The sequence below is a fragment of the Hemicordylus capensis genome, chromosome 11, assembly GCF_027244095.1.
Source record: "Hemicordylus capensis ecotype Gifberg chromosome 11, rHemCap1.1.pri, whole genome shotgun sequence".
NCBI classification, from domain to species: domain Eukaryota; kingdom Metazoa; phylum Chordata; class Lepidosauria; order Squamata; family Cordylidae; genus Hemicordylus; species Hemicordylus capensis.
The window spans coordinates 13,782,135-13,800,003 of NC_069667.1; the positions used below are offsets into that span (position 1 = coordinate 13,782,135).

The 17,869-nt window shown below is 45.2% G+C and overlaps 1 protein-coding gene across 2 annotated transcripts in view; it reads left to right on the forward strand.

Annotated features, from left to right (window-relative positions):
• Window positions 1–17,869, forward strand: part of F8 (coagulation factor VIII) — a 62,650-nt gene that overhangs the window by 6,588 nt on the left and 38,193 nt on the right. The window contains exons 2-8 of one of the 2 annotated variants that reach the window (XM_053273997.1): window positions 3,095–3,195; window positions 6,632–6,754; window positions 9,531–9,743; window positions 11,484–11,552; window positions 13,868–13,954; window positions 15,896–16,117; window positions 16,972–17,251. In XM_053273997.1, the coding sequence (XP_053129972.1) occupies window positions 3,095–3,195; window positions 6,632–6,754; window positions 9,531–9,743; window positions 11,484–11,552; window positions 13,868–13,954; window positions 15,896–16,117; window positions 16,972–17,251 (1,095 nt within the window). Of the gene's footprint in view, window positions 1–3,094; window positions 3,196–6,631; window positions 6,755–9,530; window positions 9,744–11,483; window positions 11,553–11,688; window positions 11,730–13,867; window positions 13,955–15,895; window positions 16,118–16,971; window positions 17,252–17,869 lie in introns of those variants that run through there. The other variant, XM_053273998.1, reaches the window with a different exon arrangement.

The window sequence follows — 17,869 nt, forward strand, 5'->3', positions numbered from 1 at the left end:
ACCCACCATCCAAATGCAAACCAAGGTGGATCCTGCTTAGCAAAGGGGACAATTCAAGCTCATTACTGCTAGACCAGCTCTCCTCCCCAAGAACAGGAATACAACAAATATTTTTATATCGCTTTTCAACAAAATTCCCAAAGTGCTTTACAGAGATATAAATAAATAAAATGGCTCTCTGTCCCCAAAGGGCTCACAATCTAAAAAAAAGAAGAAAAGAAACATAAGACATCAGCAACAGCCACTGGAGGGATGCTGTGCTGGGGATGGATAGGGCCAGTTGCTCTCCCCTTGCTAAATAAAGAGAATCACCACTTTAAAAAGGTGCGGCTATATTGATGTCTTTACTCAGTTAGCAGGTGACTCCCCAAGAGATAGCCACTGCTTTAAAATATGCTTCTTGCCGCCCCCACCCCCCAGTTGGCGGACAGATTTTATTTTTATTTTTTTAGAGTACAAACCCTTCCTATGCCATTAATCTAGTGCTGCCCAAATACCTTCTCGTACGTGACATTAGCTGGTGGGGGGGGGAGTGGGGGGAGAAATGAGCCATTATCTTGAAGGTCACAATGCTGCTTCCTAGCCAAGGCGGGTTAGACATGGAAACTTGAACACAATAGCAAGGCCTGTTTTCTTTGGCTTCATGCTATAAATTTCTGAGCACAGACGCCGTAAGGACTGTGAATGTTCCAGGCATCTGGACTGTTATCTCTGGACCTAGGCTCTTTGGGTGAGATGCTCCCTTTAACCCCAGCAGGCAGAAAATTTCGCCAAAAGTTTCAGGATCTGCCAAAATGCGCTGGAAGCTAATATCGCCTTCCCTTGTGTCTTGTGGCACTGCTGAGAAGAAAAGTGGCCAGCTAGAACAAGAAAACCTACATTCCTGAAATAATCAGTTTCCCTGGCTTATTGCTGATGTTTAAGGCTAGGTTAATGCTACTTTCAGTGCTGATTTGTCCACTTGAAATGACATTCAATATCCACACTTCACTCACTTGTTTTCCAGTTGCAAGCAAATCCCGGATTTCCTTGGCCAGCCTGAGTCATGCTAAAGAAACATCACTGGAGCCAAGTCAGTCTCCAGAAGATCAATATGTTTTGTCCTCTGTAGTCTCCAAAATATCTCAGATACCAGCAATAACAGGTTTTTGTTCTGTTTTATAGTCAGTAAAAGTCATTTGGTTCTCTTCCTAAGTTTCTCCCAATAAAGATGCTGGTCCTGTTTCATCAATAAAGAAAACACTATGGACCCTCAACAAAATGTTGCGGTATATCCTTGGGATGGGTGTGTTACCTGTACCTGAGCATGGTGAACGTTTTAGACACATAAGAACCTAAGAACAGCCCTGCTGGATCAGGCTCAAGGCCTATCTGGTCCAGCATCCTGTTTCACACAGTGGCCCACCAAATACCTCTGGGAAGCCCACAGGCAAGAGCTAAGGCATGTTCTGTTTCCTGCTGTTGCTCCCCTGCAACTGGTATTGAGAGGCATCTTGCCTCTGAGGTTGGAGGTAGCCTATATCCACCAGACTAGTAGCCATTGATAGACCTGTCCTCCATAAATTTGCCTAAGCTGCTTTTAAAGCCATCCAAGCTGGTGGCACCTTTCTTTCCCCCTCAGAAGCAGAAAAGCTTGTGACTGTCTCAAGGGAATATTCTCTAAACTGAGAAATCTCCTGCTCTTTTTGCTCGAACTGACTGCGTTCTGGTTCGGGCTGCTGCTGTGCACACGCAGAGGTGTGACCTCTGTGCATGTGCAGAGGCCCAGGTTGTCATTTGGGAGGCCTGGGAGGGGCTTGGAGGAGCCGCTGCTGCCCCACTCTGGCCACCCCGGCCGCTTCTTTGTCGTCTCCACCGTGGCCTCCTCTAAAGGGATGGAGGCCACTTTTTTCACTACCCCTCTTCACACCCGCCACCTTGCTACCTTAGGGATGATGCCCCCCTTATTTCAAGGATTCTCAAGCATCCCCAAGGATTCCCCTTTACAAGTATACCCAAGCTGGCCTGCAAACTGGCTGAGCCTGGTTCAATGGCTGAACTGGATTGGAGCCAGTTTGGCTGAGCCTGAAGCCATTGGCTCGAATCAGGTCCGGCTTGCATACCCCTAACTCTGTGTATTAAATTTGAAGCCAATCTGTCACTTGATTGATTTTTAATAAATCTTTTGACAGGGAGGGAGGGTGTTTCATTTTTGTGCGTTTTTTAAAATTTTCCCTCATTGTTCTTGTGCAAGGCTGCCATCTGGTGGCCGATGGTAGGCTTCCACAAGGTCGATGGGGAAGAAAAGAAGTGAAACACCCTCCCTATCTAAAATCTATCTATATAAAATGTATGTGGCGAGCTCCGTCTTCGTAGCGCTAAACCAATTGGCTGCTGGCAGGGTGCAACATCAGAGGCTCAATCGCAAATTAATTTTGAAAAAGAATTAGTCAGACTTTTTAGGAAGGAAGAATATAAAAATTAAAGAAATAGAAATGAATGAGCAGAAGTTGACTCCAGGACACAGGGAACCAGGCTGCTCAGAATGCTATCATGTTAGCAGACACTCGGCAAAGACACACCTGCATCTCATCTTGATCCACTTTAATTGTGGGGTCTCTCCACACATCAGAATCATACTCAGCAGAATGACAGAGTATCCCAGGAAATCATTTTATAAAGTACAACTATTTTTGGATGCATTAAGCTCCAGTTGTAAAGATAAAACCTGAGTAATTCCACTTGCGATATGAATGGCACCTTGATGTCTCCATACTGAATTTGGGCGAAATCCTGTCCTCATATGAATGCACCCCAACCCTCAGCATGCAAAGTCTCTTTAAAAGCCCTGTGCAGAAAAGCACCAGGTGGGGCTGAGAACTCCTGTCTGAAACCTTGGAGAGTCGCTGCCAGTCGATGCAGCTAATACTGAGCTATCTGGACCAAGGGTCTGACTCAGTCTAAGGAGATGTAACCTTTGTAGATGGGAAACTTTTTGCCTGGACTCTGTTGCAGGTGGGGAACATCTAATGCAATGTTCCTCCATATCATGTAGTTGCAATGCTGCTGTTGGTCTCTGTCTATTACTTTTAATGATGTCTCTTGAATTTCTCAGGACACCATCCTCCACCACAACTACTCAGTACAAGAAGGCTCTATATCTAGAATACACAGATGCAACCTTCACGCAAACGAAACCCAAACCTGCCTGGATGGGTAAGAAGGATTTTTCCTTTTGAGTTTCAAAGCATGTACATAGGGAATTGAGCAATTTAAGCTGTGTACAGATGGCAAAGAGGAACAAGTCCTGGGTAGGGAGGTTGATTCCAGACTGAAAATTGATTGTCACCTCTTCCCTACACTTCACCTTTATTTTGGGATGTTTCTCCCCAAGGGCCTACATGTCCATCTGCTCAAATGTTTGTTTGGATCTTTTTCATACCCCTGCTAACTGGGCAAAGAGGCACCTTTTACCATGGCGATTCTCTTTATTTATTTATTTATTTATTTATTTATTTATTTATTTATTTATATTTATTAATTATTTTATTTGTTTGATTTTTATACCGCCCTTCCAAAATGGCTCAGGGCGGTTTACATTTAAAATAATTAAATAATTAAATTAAATAATTAATCTGTGATAATTAAATAATTAAATTAAATCATTACAATTATTTAGCAGGGGGAGAGTAACTGGCCCTATCCACCCCCAGGACAGTACTTCCAGTGACTGTTGCTGGTGTGTGTCTTATGTTTCTTTTTAGAATGTGAGCCCTTTGGGGACAGGGAGCCATCTTATTTGCTTTATTTCTCTTTGAAAAATGCCCTGAGCCATTTTTGGAAGGGCGGTATAGAAATTGAATTATTATTATTATTATTATTATTATTATTATTATTATTATTATTATTCATGATGTGCTAAAATTAAAAGGACTGCATTGCAGTCCTAGAGTAGAGGTGGGGCTAACCAACAGCCAGCAGCAAGAGCACTGAAGGCAGACTGCACGTGCTTCTCTGGAAATAATTTCCATCTCATTAAACCGTTAATATACCTGATTCAACACCACTGTCTTGTCCTTGCATACCACAACTCCTTCCTCTGGATTCTACAACAAGAAGCATGAGAAGAGAAGAGGAGGCTGCCAGCAACACCCCCCCTGCCTTGCCCCCCCATTGTTATGAGCACCCCAAAATATTAATACATATATAGAATATAGGCCTGTCTGATTTCATGTTATATTAAGAAATGAAATGATACCTGGACTCGAGGTGAACTGGCACCCAGGTCAACTGCTCTCTGGAGCAGGAGACAATCTAGCATTGTATTGTAAAAATAGGTGCTCAAGAAAACACAAAAGCCAGGCCTGAATGCTGAATGCTACTCATATGCTAAAAATGTGACTCAGACTGCTCTTCTGTTGCAAGAAACCTATGTGAATCGTTGTCAATGATGGCTCTGCTATGCCCAAGGGGGATATCTCAATTGCTCTCTATAGAGATTCAACAGAGATCCGCCTGTAGACTTTAAATCTTACCTCACTGATGCTACAAACGTATTGAACGTCTCACACACCTTTTCATGTTACCTTAAACATTCTCTTGTTATAATTACACACTAGATAGTTATTACACACAAGAAATAATGTAATTGCTGTCTCACAACTAATTTTCTCACTAATTCTTGACTTTTAACACCTTTTGGGGGTCAGACTGGCAAGATGTAATTTGCAGCATCTTAGATGCAGATTTGCTGTGGGCAATGTCCCCCCTCCCTTCTGAGCACACAGTTTACAGAAGATGGGGTTGAGATCTCTCTGAACTGGCCAATATCCTGAATAATTAAAAAAGACATTGTCCAGAAAGTAGCAGCGAGTTGTCACATTTTGGGGGGACCCAGGAAAAGATGAGAATTGAATAGATTCTATTCAAAGATCAAAGAAAAATACACTATTAAAAAGTGAGGCCAATAGACAGAGAGTCAGCAGTTCTGTGCCTACGGGCAATCTGCTCCCATGCCTTCCCAGAGTTTGCTGCTAAACCGTGAGGCAACAAGCAGGAACTCTGCCCATGAACAGAGGCTGTCTGTGACTTCTACTGCACAGTGAGAAGTCAAGACTCCCCAGCCATGGTGCTCCGGCTCTCAGCCATGATCTGAAGCAACTGCAACAACTCCTGTCTCCAGCCAAGCGCCTCACTCCTTCAGCTGACGAGAAGTCTCTGGTCCTGGGTAAATATGCTGCTCCTACAAGCCTGGAATCTCCCCATCCCTTCCCCTTTTCCTGCTCCCTTCTCCTCCCCCCCCCTTTTCCTCTACTAATCTCCCCAAACCATGCCAGCCCTCAGCCTTCCTCCCCCCCTTCTTTTCTGTCTGTATCTGAATTGTATTAGGCTCTAGGAAGATTTAATTGCACACACATATGTTAGTTAGGCACACGGGTTGAATATTGGTGCTGGCTAGGAAATACTGTTGCTGATATTGATAGAGTGTTCTGCTTTCTGCTTTGCTAGATTACGTTGTTAGTCTTTTATGCTCAATAAAGCCCATTGAATCTTTGAGGAATGGTTTGATCTCCTTTCTTCCATGCGCCCAGATCACACATGGTCACCATATAAAAGAACTTATGAGCCAGACCTAAATTTGTATACTAGCTAATGAGCATATTTAGTATATAAATCAGGCCTGGTCTGTAACACCATGCACTCCTAAAGCTTGCAAGGGTTGGTTTGAAAAGGGGGCTGGCCCACACCAGAGACATGGGGACATGGGGCATGGCAGCAGAGGTGGATTTAGCCATGGACCTTGGGGATTAGACCCATGGCCTTCTGTCTCCAGGGGGGCATCCAAATGTTCTGGGGGGCCTCCCCAGAACCCTGCTTCTGCCCCACAGCTACCCCGTGCCTGCTGCACCAGTTACATCTTTTTTAAAAAACCTTTAACTATCTGCTACTGTGAGGCGGTGACAGGGCAGCCACTCGAGGAGAGACCAAGGTGGGGGAGGCGGCGGCGGTGGCAGCAAGAGCTCCTTCCCTGAGCTTGCCTGCTTCCAAAATGACAGGTCAGGCCATTTCTGTCCCATTTAGTGGCTCTCTGCACATGCCCTCAAGCGGGGTGGGTGGGCTCCAAAGCCCTTTAGGTCTGGGCTTCAAAATTACCTAAGTGCGCCCCTGCATGGCAGCATTTTGCAACTCACCTGAGGCACTGCAGTAGACAAGGGGTCCTTAAACTTGGATCCCCTGGTAGTGTTAGACTACCATCATCCCTAGCATCCAGCCATTGTGGCTGAGGAAGATAGGATTTGGAGTCCAACAACTCCTGGGGACCCAGGTTTGAGAATCCCTGCCCTAGGCCACCCTGTGCTGGGCCTTGTGCTCTTTCGTCTTTTTAAATCAGTGACTTAGATAAAGGGGTAGAAGGGATCCTCATCAGATTTGCAGATGAGACAAAACAGGGAGGGAGAGCTAACAACTCAGAAGACTGGAATCACAGCTGAAAGACAAGCACATATTGCCAAGGCACCAGTGTTCTCTTATACAGTGGAACCCAAACTGAAGTTGTACTGCCCCATGGCCCTCTTGTCACTCAGGGAAATGGAAGCACGTGTGCAACAATAAAATGCAGTTCCCACCGTGTATCTTTGTTTCCCCTCCCCAGGCCTTTTGGGTCCCACCATCCGAGCAGAAGTCTATGACAAGGTGGTCGTCACCTTTAAGAACCTGGCTTCCCATCCGTTCAGCATCAGCGCCATAGGGGTGTCCTACTGGAAGACGTCGGAGGGTGAGTTGAGCGCTTGCTTCCAGGTTACACATTAAGGCGTCCCACATCTCCTTGCTGCACAACTTTGGCCCTCCAGCTTTTTCTGGACTACAACTTCCATCATCTGTAGCCACGGTGACTATTAATCAGGGATGATGGGAGTTGTAGCCCAACATCTGCAGAAGAACCACAGTTGTCCAGCCCTGCTTTAGAGGCATACACACTGTGGACCCCACCCCACCCTGCCTGGGACCCTGGACAGTCTTCTAAGGGACAGTCCAACAAGGAATAACCCTTGGCCAGCCAGCCTCCTGCTCTGGAACCAGAGATGCCTCTGCTGCCTACCCCTCTCTCTTAAGGCTGGGAGGACCATACCCAGCCCCAAATGCCAGACCCCACTGAGAATCACCACCAGACTCCTGGCAGCACCACCACTGAGCCCAGGCACAGCAGCAATGATGACAGACTGCTCACCTGGCAGCTCACAGACAGATCCTGGAAAGATCTCCTCAGAAGGAAGAGTCACCTCAGGAGGAGGAGACAGGAGCTAGCTCAGCTGTGGGGAAGGAGGCTGAGTGGAACCAGGAGATGGGGAGAGGCGGCCTACAGCTGTACCACACTGGAAGGAAGCAGCTGATCCCATCTGATCTCGGAAGTTAAGCAGGGTCGGGCCTGGTAGATGGCTAGCGACCTCTTGATTGCTGCTTAGCCACCTCAGCCTAAGCTGCCCACTGCTGGTGCATCATTCAGTCCGGCTTGGCTAGCTATTTATTTATTTATTTATTTATTTATTTATTTATTTATTTATTTAATGGATTTTTATACTGCCCCAAACCAAAGTCTCGGGGCAGTTCACAATAATAAAACAATACAAATAAATAAACCATTAAAATCAATTAAAGCTGCCTAAAACGAGAACAATTTACAAAATTTAAAATTACAAAAGCTAAAAGGGCTGGTTAAAAAAATGAGTCTTCAAGGATCTTTTAAAAACCACTAGAGATGGGGAGAGTCTTATACCAGCGGGAAGCGCATTCCAAAGTCTCGGAGCGACAACTGAGAAGGCCCGTCCCTGAGTGGCCACCAAACGACTTGAAGGTTGCCACAGACAGGCCTCCCCTGACGAATGCAGTGGATGATAGGGATCGTGCAGAGGAAGACGCTCTCTTAAATACCGTGGGCCTAAGCTGTTTAGGGCTTTATAGGTTATAACCAGCACTTTGTATTTTGCCTGGAAACCTGTTGGCAGGCAGTGTAACTCCTATGAAAATAAAAGCACATGCACATATGAACATATTACAATGAAAAAGGTATAAACATGGTTAAAAAAAAAGTAAAAAAATGAGAATATAATTGTGAATTAACATTATAAATATGAAACAAAACAACAGGCAGAGCAGTTTGTTTATTGTTCAATTCTTATATCACCTTTCATAAGGCATCCCAAGGCCCCTTCTTGTGGTAGCAAGCATGACCTGTCCCTTTTGCTGCCCTGGTTTGCATTTGAATGGGAGACTACATATGTGAGCAGAGTAAGATCTTCCCCTCAGGGGATGGAGCCTCTCTGGGAAGAGCACCTGCAGCCTGGCATCTCCAAGATAGGGCTGAGAGAGACTCCTGCTGCAACCTTGGAGAAGCCAAGAGGAGAGCTGGTCTTGTGGTAGCAAGCATGACTTGTCCCCATAGCTAAGCAGGGTCTGTCCTGGTTGCATCTGAATGGGAGACTTGATGTGTGAGCACTGCAAGATATTCCCCTCAGGGGATGAAGCCGCTCTGGGAAGACCAGAAGGTTTCAAGTTCCTTCCCTGGCAGCATCTCCAAGACAGGGCTGAGAGAGATTCCTGCCTGCAACCTTGGAGAAGCCGCTGCCAGTCTGTGAAGACAGTACTGAGCTAGATAGACCAATGGTCTGACTCAGTATATGGCAGTTTCCTATGTTCCTAAGCCGCTGCCAGTCTGTGTAGACAATACTGAGCTAGATGGACCTATGGTCTGACTCAGTATAAGGCAGCTTCCTATGTTCCTATGTTTACAAAAGTTAAAATACAATAAAACTCCCTAAAAATAACATTTAAAATATTAAAATCCGTTAAACAGTAAAAACCATAAAACACCAAAAAAACAACCACCATAAAAAAGATACCTGCTGGAGAGAAGTTTTCATTTATCTCTCTCTCTGTATAAAATAGTCTACTTTTTATATGTTTTATTTAGCTTTTTGATCAGCTGTTTTATTTCCTCATCTTATGTTTTAAATATTTGCCACATGTGCAATGGTGCTTTGTTTCATGGTTATAATGTTAATTTGCATGTATATTCTCATTTTTGGCTTTGTTTACTGTGTTTATTCCTTTTCCATTGTAATATGTCCATATGTTAATGTGTTTTTACTTTCATAGTCCCCTGAAGAAGAGATTTCCCCTTGAAAGGTGTTGGGACCTTTTTTGGAAATTTATTTCTATGCTGTTCCTTCTTCCCTGATCAGCATTTCCAGTGTGGTGCCATCCATTCGATCCATAACTGTTGGTGATATAAATTTCACGTGTCACTCCACAGCTTTTACTTCCAGCTTTCCAACTCCTGGTTGTGTTTGAGTGCTAGTGTATGGTGTCCCTGCTTGATGATAAAGGTTCCCCTCTCAGATGTACATCCCAACAAAAACAACCTGGATCAGCATTTGTATCTTACTTTTCCATGGAGCTCCCGGTGGTCATTTCTCCAGATCGGGTCCATACTTACATAGCTTTCAACAGTGTTGCTGCATCAGAGGCTCCAAGGGGTTCCTCCTCTATTTCAGGAGCACGCTATGATGATCAGACCAGCTGGCCAGAGAAAGAAGATGACGCCGTGCAGCCTGGTCAGACCCATACTTATGTATGGGAGATCTCAGAAGATCAAGCACCAACTGTATCTGACCCAGAATGCTTGACCTATGCCTACTCCTCTCGCGTGGACAGCGTCAAGGACACCAACTCTGGCTTGATTGGGGCACTTCTAGTCTGCAAGCCAGGTAAGGCCAGGTAGAGGAAGAGCCCTGCTGGAATATACTTTCATATTTGTGCTGCAGCAATATACTTTGTGCTTGAATATACTTTCACATTTGTGCACATCTCTGCAAATGTTAAGCAGGGACATTGATGACATTAGTCAACTAGCCTATTAAAAATTTGCTTGCATGGCAAAATTTAAGAGCAGGGGTGGTGCTTACAAGAGCACCTGCTTTGTATGCGGAAGGTCCTAGGTTCAATTCCTGGCATCACTCAGTAGGACTGGGAAAGATCTCAGCTCAAAATCCCAGAAAGCCATTGTCAGTCAGTCTACTGAGCTAGATGGATAGAAGATACATGGCAACGTAGGAACACAGATGCTGCATTATACCAAGTCAGACAATTGGTCCATCTAGCTCAGTATTGTCTCAACTGACTGGCAGCAGCTCTCTGAGGTTTTAGGCATGGGTCTCTCTCCTCCTTACTGGAGGAGATGCTGCCAGGGACTGAATCTAGGACTTCCTGCATGAAAAGCAGAAGCTGGGTCCATATGTCCAATTTGCTCCGCCTTCACATTCATAATAGCTAATATTTATATAGCACTTATGGCCAAAGTACTTCACACACATTGAGGCTATTCCCACGTGTGTGCAAAACTGGACTAAGGGAGCCCAGCCTGTTTTTGCACATCCGTGTGAACCGCTAGGATCTGGCCGATCTCGGCGGCACCATGGAGGTAAACCCGCCCAACTAGCCACCCTTTAAAACGAGGTTAAGGGAGCAAGCGCCCCCTTAACCCCATTGTTTTGATTGTCTGGCAGCAACGGCTGCCAGACTGCAGGGAGCCCAGGGAGGGGAGCGGGTAACCCCAGCATGAGTGTACTGTGCACTCGCGTGACGTATCATGGTATTTCTGGGCGGTGGGATGACACATCCTGGCCCCCGATCCTTCCCATGGCCTGGGCCTCCGGGGAATGTCTGGGCATGCAGGGAGCCCAGAGCTGGCTGTGGAGAAGGCGGGTTAAATGTACCTTCCCTGCAGATGACTTCTTCTCTTGTGCTGGGTACAGGAGAAGCGGTCATCTGCGGGGAAGCTAAGTAACCCGCCTTCTCCGCAGCCCGCTCTGGAGCCTGTCTCACTGCTCATAAGAAGAGGCTCTCTATTCTAGAAATCTGTATGATGTCCCAGTAAACAGGCCAATATTATCATCATTGTACAGAAGGGGACCAGGACTAAAATAAAGTGCTGTGTTTAACGACACTGTTGTATCCTGTCCAGTAATGTTTTGCAGTTTCTTTGTTTGGACATTTGTCCCAGTGGGGACCCTGTAGAGATTGTGGTGGGGAGGAGTCACAACGGAAAAGGGAGGAAAAGGAGAAGGAGAAAATGGAGTTGTTGCTGAATAAACTTTTTGTTAAATCTACATAGGATTTCCTTGTGTGCATGAGGGAAGCAGCTATAAAACAAGCACCCAGTGGTCATGGTGGGGGTGAGGTCTGAACCGGAGACTCGTGACTCACAGTTCCTTTGCAAAACAGCTACACAACTTAAATGGGTCACCCACAAACACTCCTGCTGTAAAGAGTGGAGGAAGCATTTCAGGATTCCAGCAGGCTGCAATGTGCCCTATCCTACAGCTGCTTAATACAATGCAGGAGTTTGCTTCCATTGATCAGTTCTTGGTGGGCGTGGAGCAGGATGCCTCTGGCAGAGGGAGATGATGCTCCTCTGATGATTCTAAAGGTCGCTTTCTTGCCTGCAGGAAGCCTGAGTGAAGAAGCTCTGAGCAAGGTGCAAGAGTTTGTGCTGCTCTTTGCAGTATTTGATGAAGGTAAGAATGGCATGGTGCAGATGTACAGGGTGTTATCAGTATGCCGATGACACTCAAATCTATTTCTCCATGTCAACTTAATCAGGAAATGGCCTAACTTCCCTAAATGCCTGCCTGGAGGCGGCAATGGGCTGGATGAGGGAAAACGAATTGAGGCTGAATCCAAGCAAGATGGAGGTACTCATTGTGGGAGGTTGAGACTTAGGAAGTGGTTTAGATCTGCCTGTTTTGGGCGGGGTTACATTCCTCTGGAAAAAGCAGGTATGTAGTCTGGGAGTACTTCTGGACCCAAACCTCTCCCTGATTTCTCAAGTTCATTTCTGGAGATAAATGACTTTAAAACAGTGGTGCATATGCTGGTAACATCCAGGCTTGACTACTGCAATGCATTCTAAGTTGGGCTGTCTTTGTACGTAGTTCGGAAACTGCAGTTGGTACAGAATGCAGCAGCCAGGTTGGTCTCCGAGGTTGCCCGAAGCGATCATATTACACCCATTTTAAAAGAACTACACTGGCTGTCAATAAGTTTCCACGTGAAATACAAAGTGTTGGTTATTACCTATAAAGCCCTCAATGGTTTGGGTCCGAAGTACTTCAGAGAGTGCCTTCTTTTTCATCAACCCCACCGCCTGTTAAGATCATCCGGGGAGGACCGGTTGTGGTTGCCACCAGCTCGGTTGGTGGTAACTCGAGATCGGGCCTTTTCTAGAGTTGCCCCAGGACTCTGGAACACGCTTCCTAATGGAATCGAAGTTTCCTCTTACCTGAAGGTTTTTAAGAAGGATCTAAAAACATACCTGTTTAGTCAGGCTTTTTAGTCTGTAGTCTTAAAGTTTTGGTTTTAAAGTTTTTATTGTATTTTAAATTGTTTTAATTATGTTAATGTTTTAATGGTTTTATATTGTGAACTGCCAAGGGACTTTTTTGTATGGAGCAATATATAAATGTACTAAATAATTTTTTTCCCCAAATTCAATTTTTATTGATTTTAACAATAGTAATATTATCATTAACAAATAAACAAAAGTGGACTTCCCGCACACATCTCTTCGTGAATCATCAGCTATGAAATTTACCCTTGCTATAATAATAATTCAAAACATAAATTTAAACCCTTACAAACACAGTTAGTCTACCCAACCTGCAATTTTTACTAAATTTCAAACCCTGCTGTAAAGTCCATAGTAGGAAAACAGTTCTTTAGATACAACAAAAATGGTTTCCAATCTTATTTAAAACATTCTAAGTTTTGGTTTCTTATCAATGTTGTAAGTTTTGCCATCTCCGCATATTCCAAAATTTTTATCAGCCAATCTTCTTTTGAAGGCAGTTCATTACTCTTCCATTTCTGTGCATATATTATTCTGGCCGAAAATGTACTAAATAAATTAGCTAACTAGTAGCTTAATGGCATGATCGAAAGCACATTGTAGGTTATGTTATTATTTTCATCTTTACATTTATAGCCTGCTCTCCCTCCAAAAGCTCAGAACAGTGTGCCTTTATAGCCTCAGTACAACCCTGCAGAGTAGGTTAGACCAAAAGATATGGTATTGGCTCAAGAATTACACGAGAGTTTTGTGACTGAACAGGGATTTGCACTCAGGACCCCCTAGGTGTTCTTCACACAGAAGGCTTTACCATGAGTTTATTGCAAGGTTTTACTGCAAGTTCGAAGTCGTCTCAAAAACTGACATAAAAAGTGGATTTTTTTTACCCTGAGTATATATCGGGCTACACTCTTACCACAGCATGAAAAACCCAAATTGTGTGTGAAGTGTTCTCCGAAAGCTCGCAGGGACCTTGAGGAAAATCTGGCCGATATGTGAATGCACACCCTCCATTCTGGAGGAGATGGGAGCTAAAAGCCCTGATCCTAGTCTAATACTCCAAGCACTACATCATGGCAATTTACAGCATTTGATTTCTAGTGTGCTATCCAGTATATCCATCAGATTCCAAAGGAAACAAGTTTTCATTTAAAAAACAACAACGCAGATAGTCTTTGAGAGGTAGTGGCAGTATCTCCTGCAGGCTGTAAGATGAGAGGGAGAGAGAGAGAAAAAGAGAGAGAGAGAGAGAGATTGGAAGGGGCCAGAACTTTTTCATAGCTTCTTCTCCCTTTCCTTAGGCTTCAAACTGTGCCCAGTTTTGCACAAGATAAACAGCACACAGGTGGAGAAAGATTGTGTGGGTTTGCATTATTTCACTTGAAGAAATGGTATAAAGACAGCAGTTCTACCTGAACCTGTCTTACGTGTCTTGACTACAAGCCATACAGCACAATCCCTTTTTTAAAAAATTCTCTCCTTCAGCCAAAAGCTGGTACTCGGAATACAACCCTTTGGACAACAGGACTCAACTGCACACTGTCAATGGCTACATGAATTCCTCCCTACCTGGTAAGTGTTACTCAGGGGTAGAGCCACCCTTGTAACCTGGGCCGCCAATGGAAAAGGCCGACGAAAGCCCCCGTGTGCATGATGTCATGTGCACGGGGGCACAGCTCTGGAGAGCTGGAGTGAGCAATCCCCTGGTCATTTCAGGCAGCACTTGCTGCCTGACAACATTTATTTCTCTTTCACTCCCTCGCTGGAGAAATGAAGACTGTCAGGCAGCAAACGCTGCCTGAAATGGACGGGGGGTGGGGGTGAGGGAAGAGCTAGCTCTCCAGAGCCTGAGCCACACCCCCGTGCATGTGACATCACACACATGGGGCATCACTAGAGGGGCCACCAGGCAGGGCTGGACACAGGCCGACGTTGGCTGGCTGCACGCCTGGTGCTACTCCTCCCTAACCCTTCAAGCAAAAGAGAAAGTGCTGATAGAAACAGGCTTCAGAGAGTGACGGAGGAGGGCATATGTTACCTACAAGTTATGGCTTATGGGTTGCTGTGTCATCTGGATGGGAGCACTTGCAGAGGCAGCGTACAAGACCTCCACATAAACATAGGAATGTAGGAAGCTGCCTTATAGCGAGTCAGACCATTGGTCCATCAAGCTCAGTAGTGTCTACACAGACTGGCTGGCTTCCCCGAGGTTGTAGGCAGGAGTATCCCATTAAAATGCAAACCAAGGCAGACCCTTCTTAGCAAAGAGGACAATTCATGCTTGCCAATACAAGACCAGATCTCCTCCTGAGGCAGGGTGCCAAACTTGAAGGTAGACCATAGATCAGTGGCAGAGCATCTGCTTTGCATGCGGTACGTCCCAGGTGAACTCCCTGGAGGCATTTCCCAATAGGGCTGAGCGAGACTCCTGCCTGAAACCTGGAGCCGCTACCAGCCAGCATAGACAATGCTATGCTAGATGGTCTGACTCTGCAGCAGGCAGTTTCCTACGTACACCATTCAAAAGCAAAATATGTTTCTGCTGCTATTTGTATTTGTCCTAAAAACTCTGATTTGTGTTTACTCTGAGCCATGTTTTATATGTTTATGTTTATTTACATTTCTTATGACTGTCTTATTTTTAAATTGTGTTTTACTGTGAACCATGTTTTTTATGCTTATCTATGTTTTTACGAGCTTTTAAAAATTTTTCTTGTATTTGTTCTGTTGGTTTATTGGCCTCATGTGGAAGACGTCTTGTAACTTGCTAGTCAATAGATAGTAATAAGAATGCTATGTCGTGTTCTATTCTATTCTATTCTATTCTCAGTGGCTGTCATACCACCTAGCCTCCCATGTGCATTTAGCACACTGTGGGTGCTGCTAAGTCTTCTTAATGGCAGTTGTGAAAGTGCACACTTGTGCAAATGCTGAAATTGCTCATGGGAGCTGCACAATTTCATGGCCATTATTTCCAGCACTGTGCATTCATGCAAGTTCCTTGCACAATTTCAATGTTTGTGCAAATGTGCCCTTTAGCAACTGTCACTGGGAAGACACAGCAGCTCCTGGGTACACTAAATGCATGTGGAAGATTGTGTGGAATGTCAACCAGTGCTTTTCATGATGACACCTACAAATTAGGTCAGGACTTTTGCATGAGATCGTATACAAATATGTACAGATTAGCCTCATACAAACCAAATCAAATAAATAAATAAAACATTAAACATGTGGAATACAGTATTCTATTTCTTACAACTTCCATACAAATTTCTCTAACAAGTGAAACCGGGCAAATGTGTGGAATACAGTATTCTATTTCTTACAACTTCCATATAAATTTCTCTAACAAGTGAAACCGGGCAAATGTTTTATCACACACTGGGGCTAGGAAGGTGCAAATCATATGGCTCTGGGACGGATCCAGCTGGTTGGCTGCTAGTTTTCCATGTCTTGAGAGCATCATGGATTGGCTTTTTTTCTCTAGAACATCTTATTTCCGCCCTGCAGATCTAAAGGTGTGCCAGAAGAAACAAGTCCACTGGTATGTTATTGGCCTGGGCACCAGGTCAGAAGTCCACTCCATTTTCTTTGAGGGCCACACTTTCCTGGTGAGAAACCACCGGCTTGCCACACTGGACATCTCGCCAGCTATCTTCCTCACTGCTGTGATGATACCCAGCACCAGTGGAACATTCCAGATGTTCTGCCAGATCCCATCTCACCAGCAAGGTAACCACAATGGGGAAGGGAGTCCGGGAGGTACTACGAGAAGATGAGAGATGGAGAACCATTGGGTGGCTCTTTCATTTCCTTTTATCATACGAACATAGAAGGCTGCCTTATACCAAGTCAGACCATTGGCCCATCCAGCTCAGTATGGTCGACACTGAGTGGCAGCAGCTTCTCCAAGGTAAGCAGGAGTCTCTCCCAGCCCTACCCGGAGGTGCTGCCAGGGACTGAACTTATGATCTTCAGCATTCAATGCATGTAGCTCTTCTACTGAGGTACAGTCACATCCCCAAAGCTGGCATGCATAGGTCTCCCATCCAGGCACTGCCCGCACAAAGGCCTATTTTGCTTCAGCAAGGGGGCTGTATAATGTGCCCTTAGATCATGCTCTGGGAGCTGTATGGAGATAAAAATAAAAAGCCAGGAGACTGAGCCATGTCTCTCAGTGAGATGGCCAACCAGTATCTGTACCACTTCATGTTAGGGGTAATTACTTGTATAGTCAGGAACTCACTCGCTCCCACTGCAGCAGAAGTTCAGGGTCTCAGGGGCAACAGCTTGTAAATGATAAGCATGGAGATTGACAAGGTTAATCTAGTTTACTTTATTTAGAAGTTCATAATGATAGAAAAGACATATCTGACTGCTGACTACATGGTGCTCAGAGAGATTGCTAGAAGCGTGCCCTGGCTGTCCTGTCCCAATTACGCCCTTGCTGGGAAGCCCCCCCCCCCCCTGCAGCCTGATGTCCCACATGCAGGCCACCTGCAAGAGAGCCAGCCCTTGCCTTTCAGCACAGAGAAGGCTAAGCTGGCCTATACAAGCTAATGTCTGCATCTGGTCCTTTGCTTTAGCTGGTATGGAAGCGGAGGTTAAGGTGGAAGTCTGTCCAGAGCCACCCAAGAAGTTGATGAGGCTGGCATCAATTCCAGATGAAAATGACTATGATGGTTATGATGGCTATGATGGTTACGACTATGATGCGTCCAGGGAGAGAGTCAGCATGGATGAGCCTGTCTCCAGGATCGATGTCCGTTCTGGTGCTAAGAAGCTGCCTGTCATCTGGAGGCATTATATCGCAGCAGAAGAGATAGACTGGGACTATGCCCCAGTGAAACCCACTTACCTGGACAGGTGATGCTCTTTGCTAGTTGTTGGGTTTCTCCTGCAGCATTACTCTTCCCCAGCAAAATGAAGTTTGCTAAACCCAATGGCCTGTATGTATGTATGTATGTATGTTTCCCCCCCCCCCGCATATTTATATACTGCCCCAAACTCAACTTCTCTGGGCCTTTAATCTTATATCTACAGGCATACCTCGTTATTCACAGGGGCTGTGTTCCTTGCCTACAAACGCAAGTAATGAAGCCGTGAATAATGAGTCATTGTGCCTATGGGGATTAGGGGTTTAGGTTTCCGGAGGGTCGAAAATTGTGCGGGGTGGATGGGTGGAGAGCCTAAAAACATTTAAAAGAGTGAAATAAAGTGCCCTACCATTAGGGCTGCCATATTCAAGCTTCCCAAATCCAGGTGGCCTGATTTGCATATTATGCAAATTATGCAGAAACTAATTTGCATGTTTGTTTGTTTGTTTGTTTGTTTAGTTCTCCCTCCTTCTCTGTCCTCGCATGTGATCAGATCCAGAGTAAAATCCGGGCAGTGCATCTGAAATCCGAAAAAATCCGGGTGGAATTTAGCAGCTGGGTGGAGAAGCTAAAATCCGGGGGCTACCCTAAATTCTGTGGAACATGG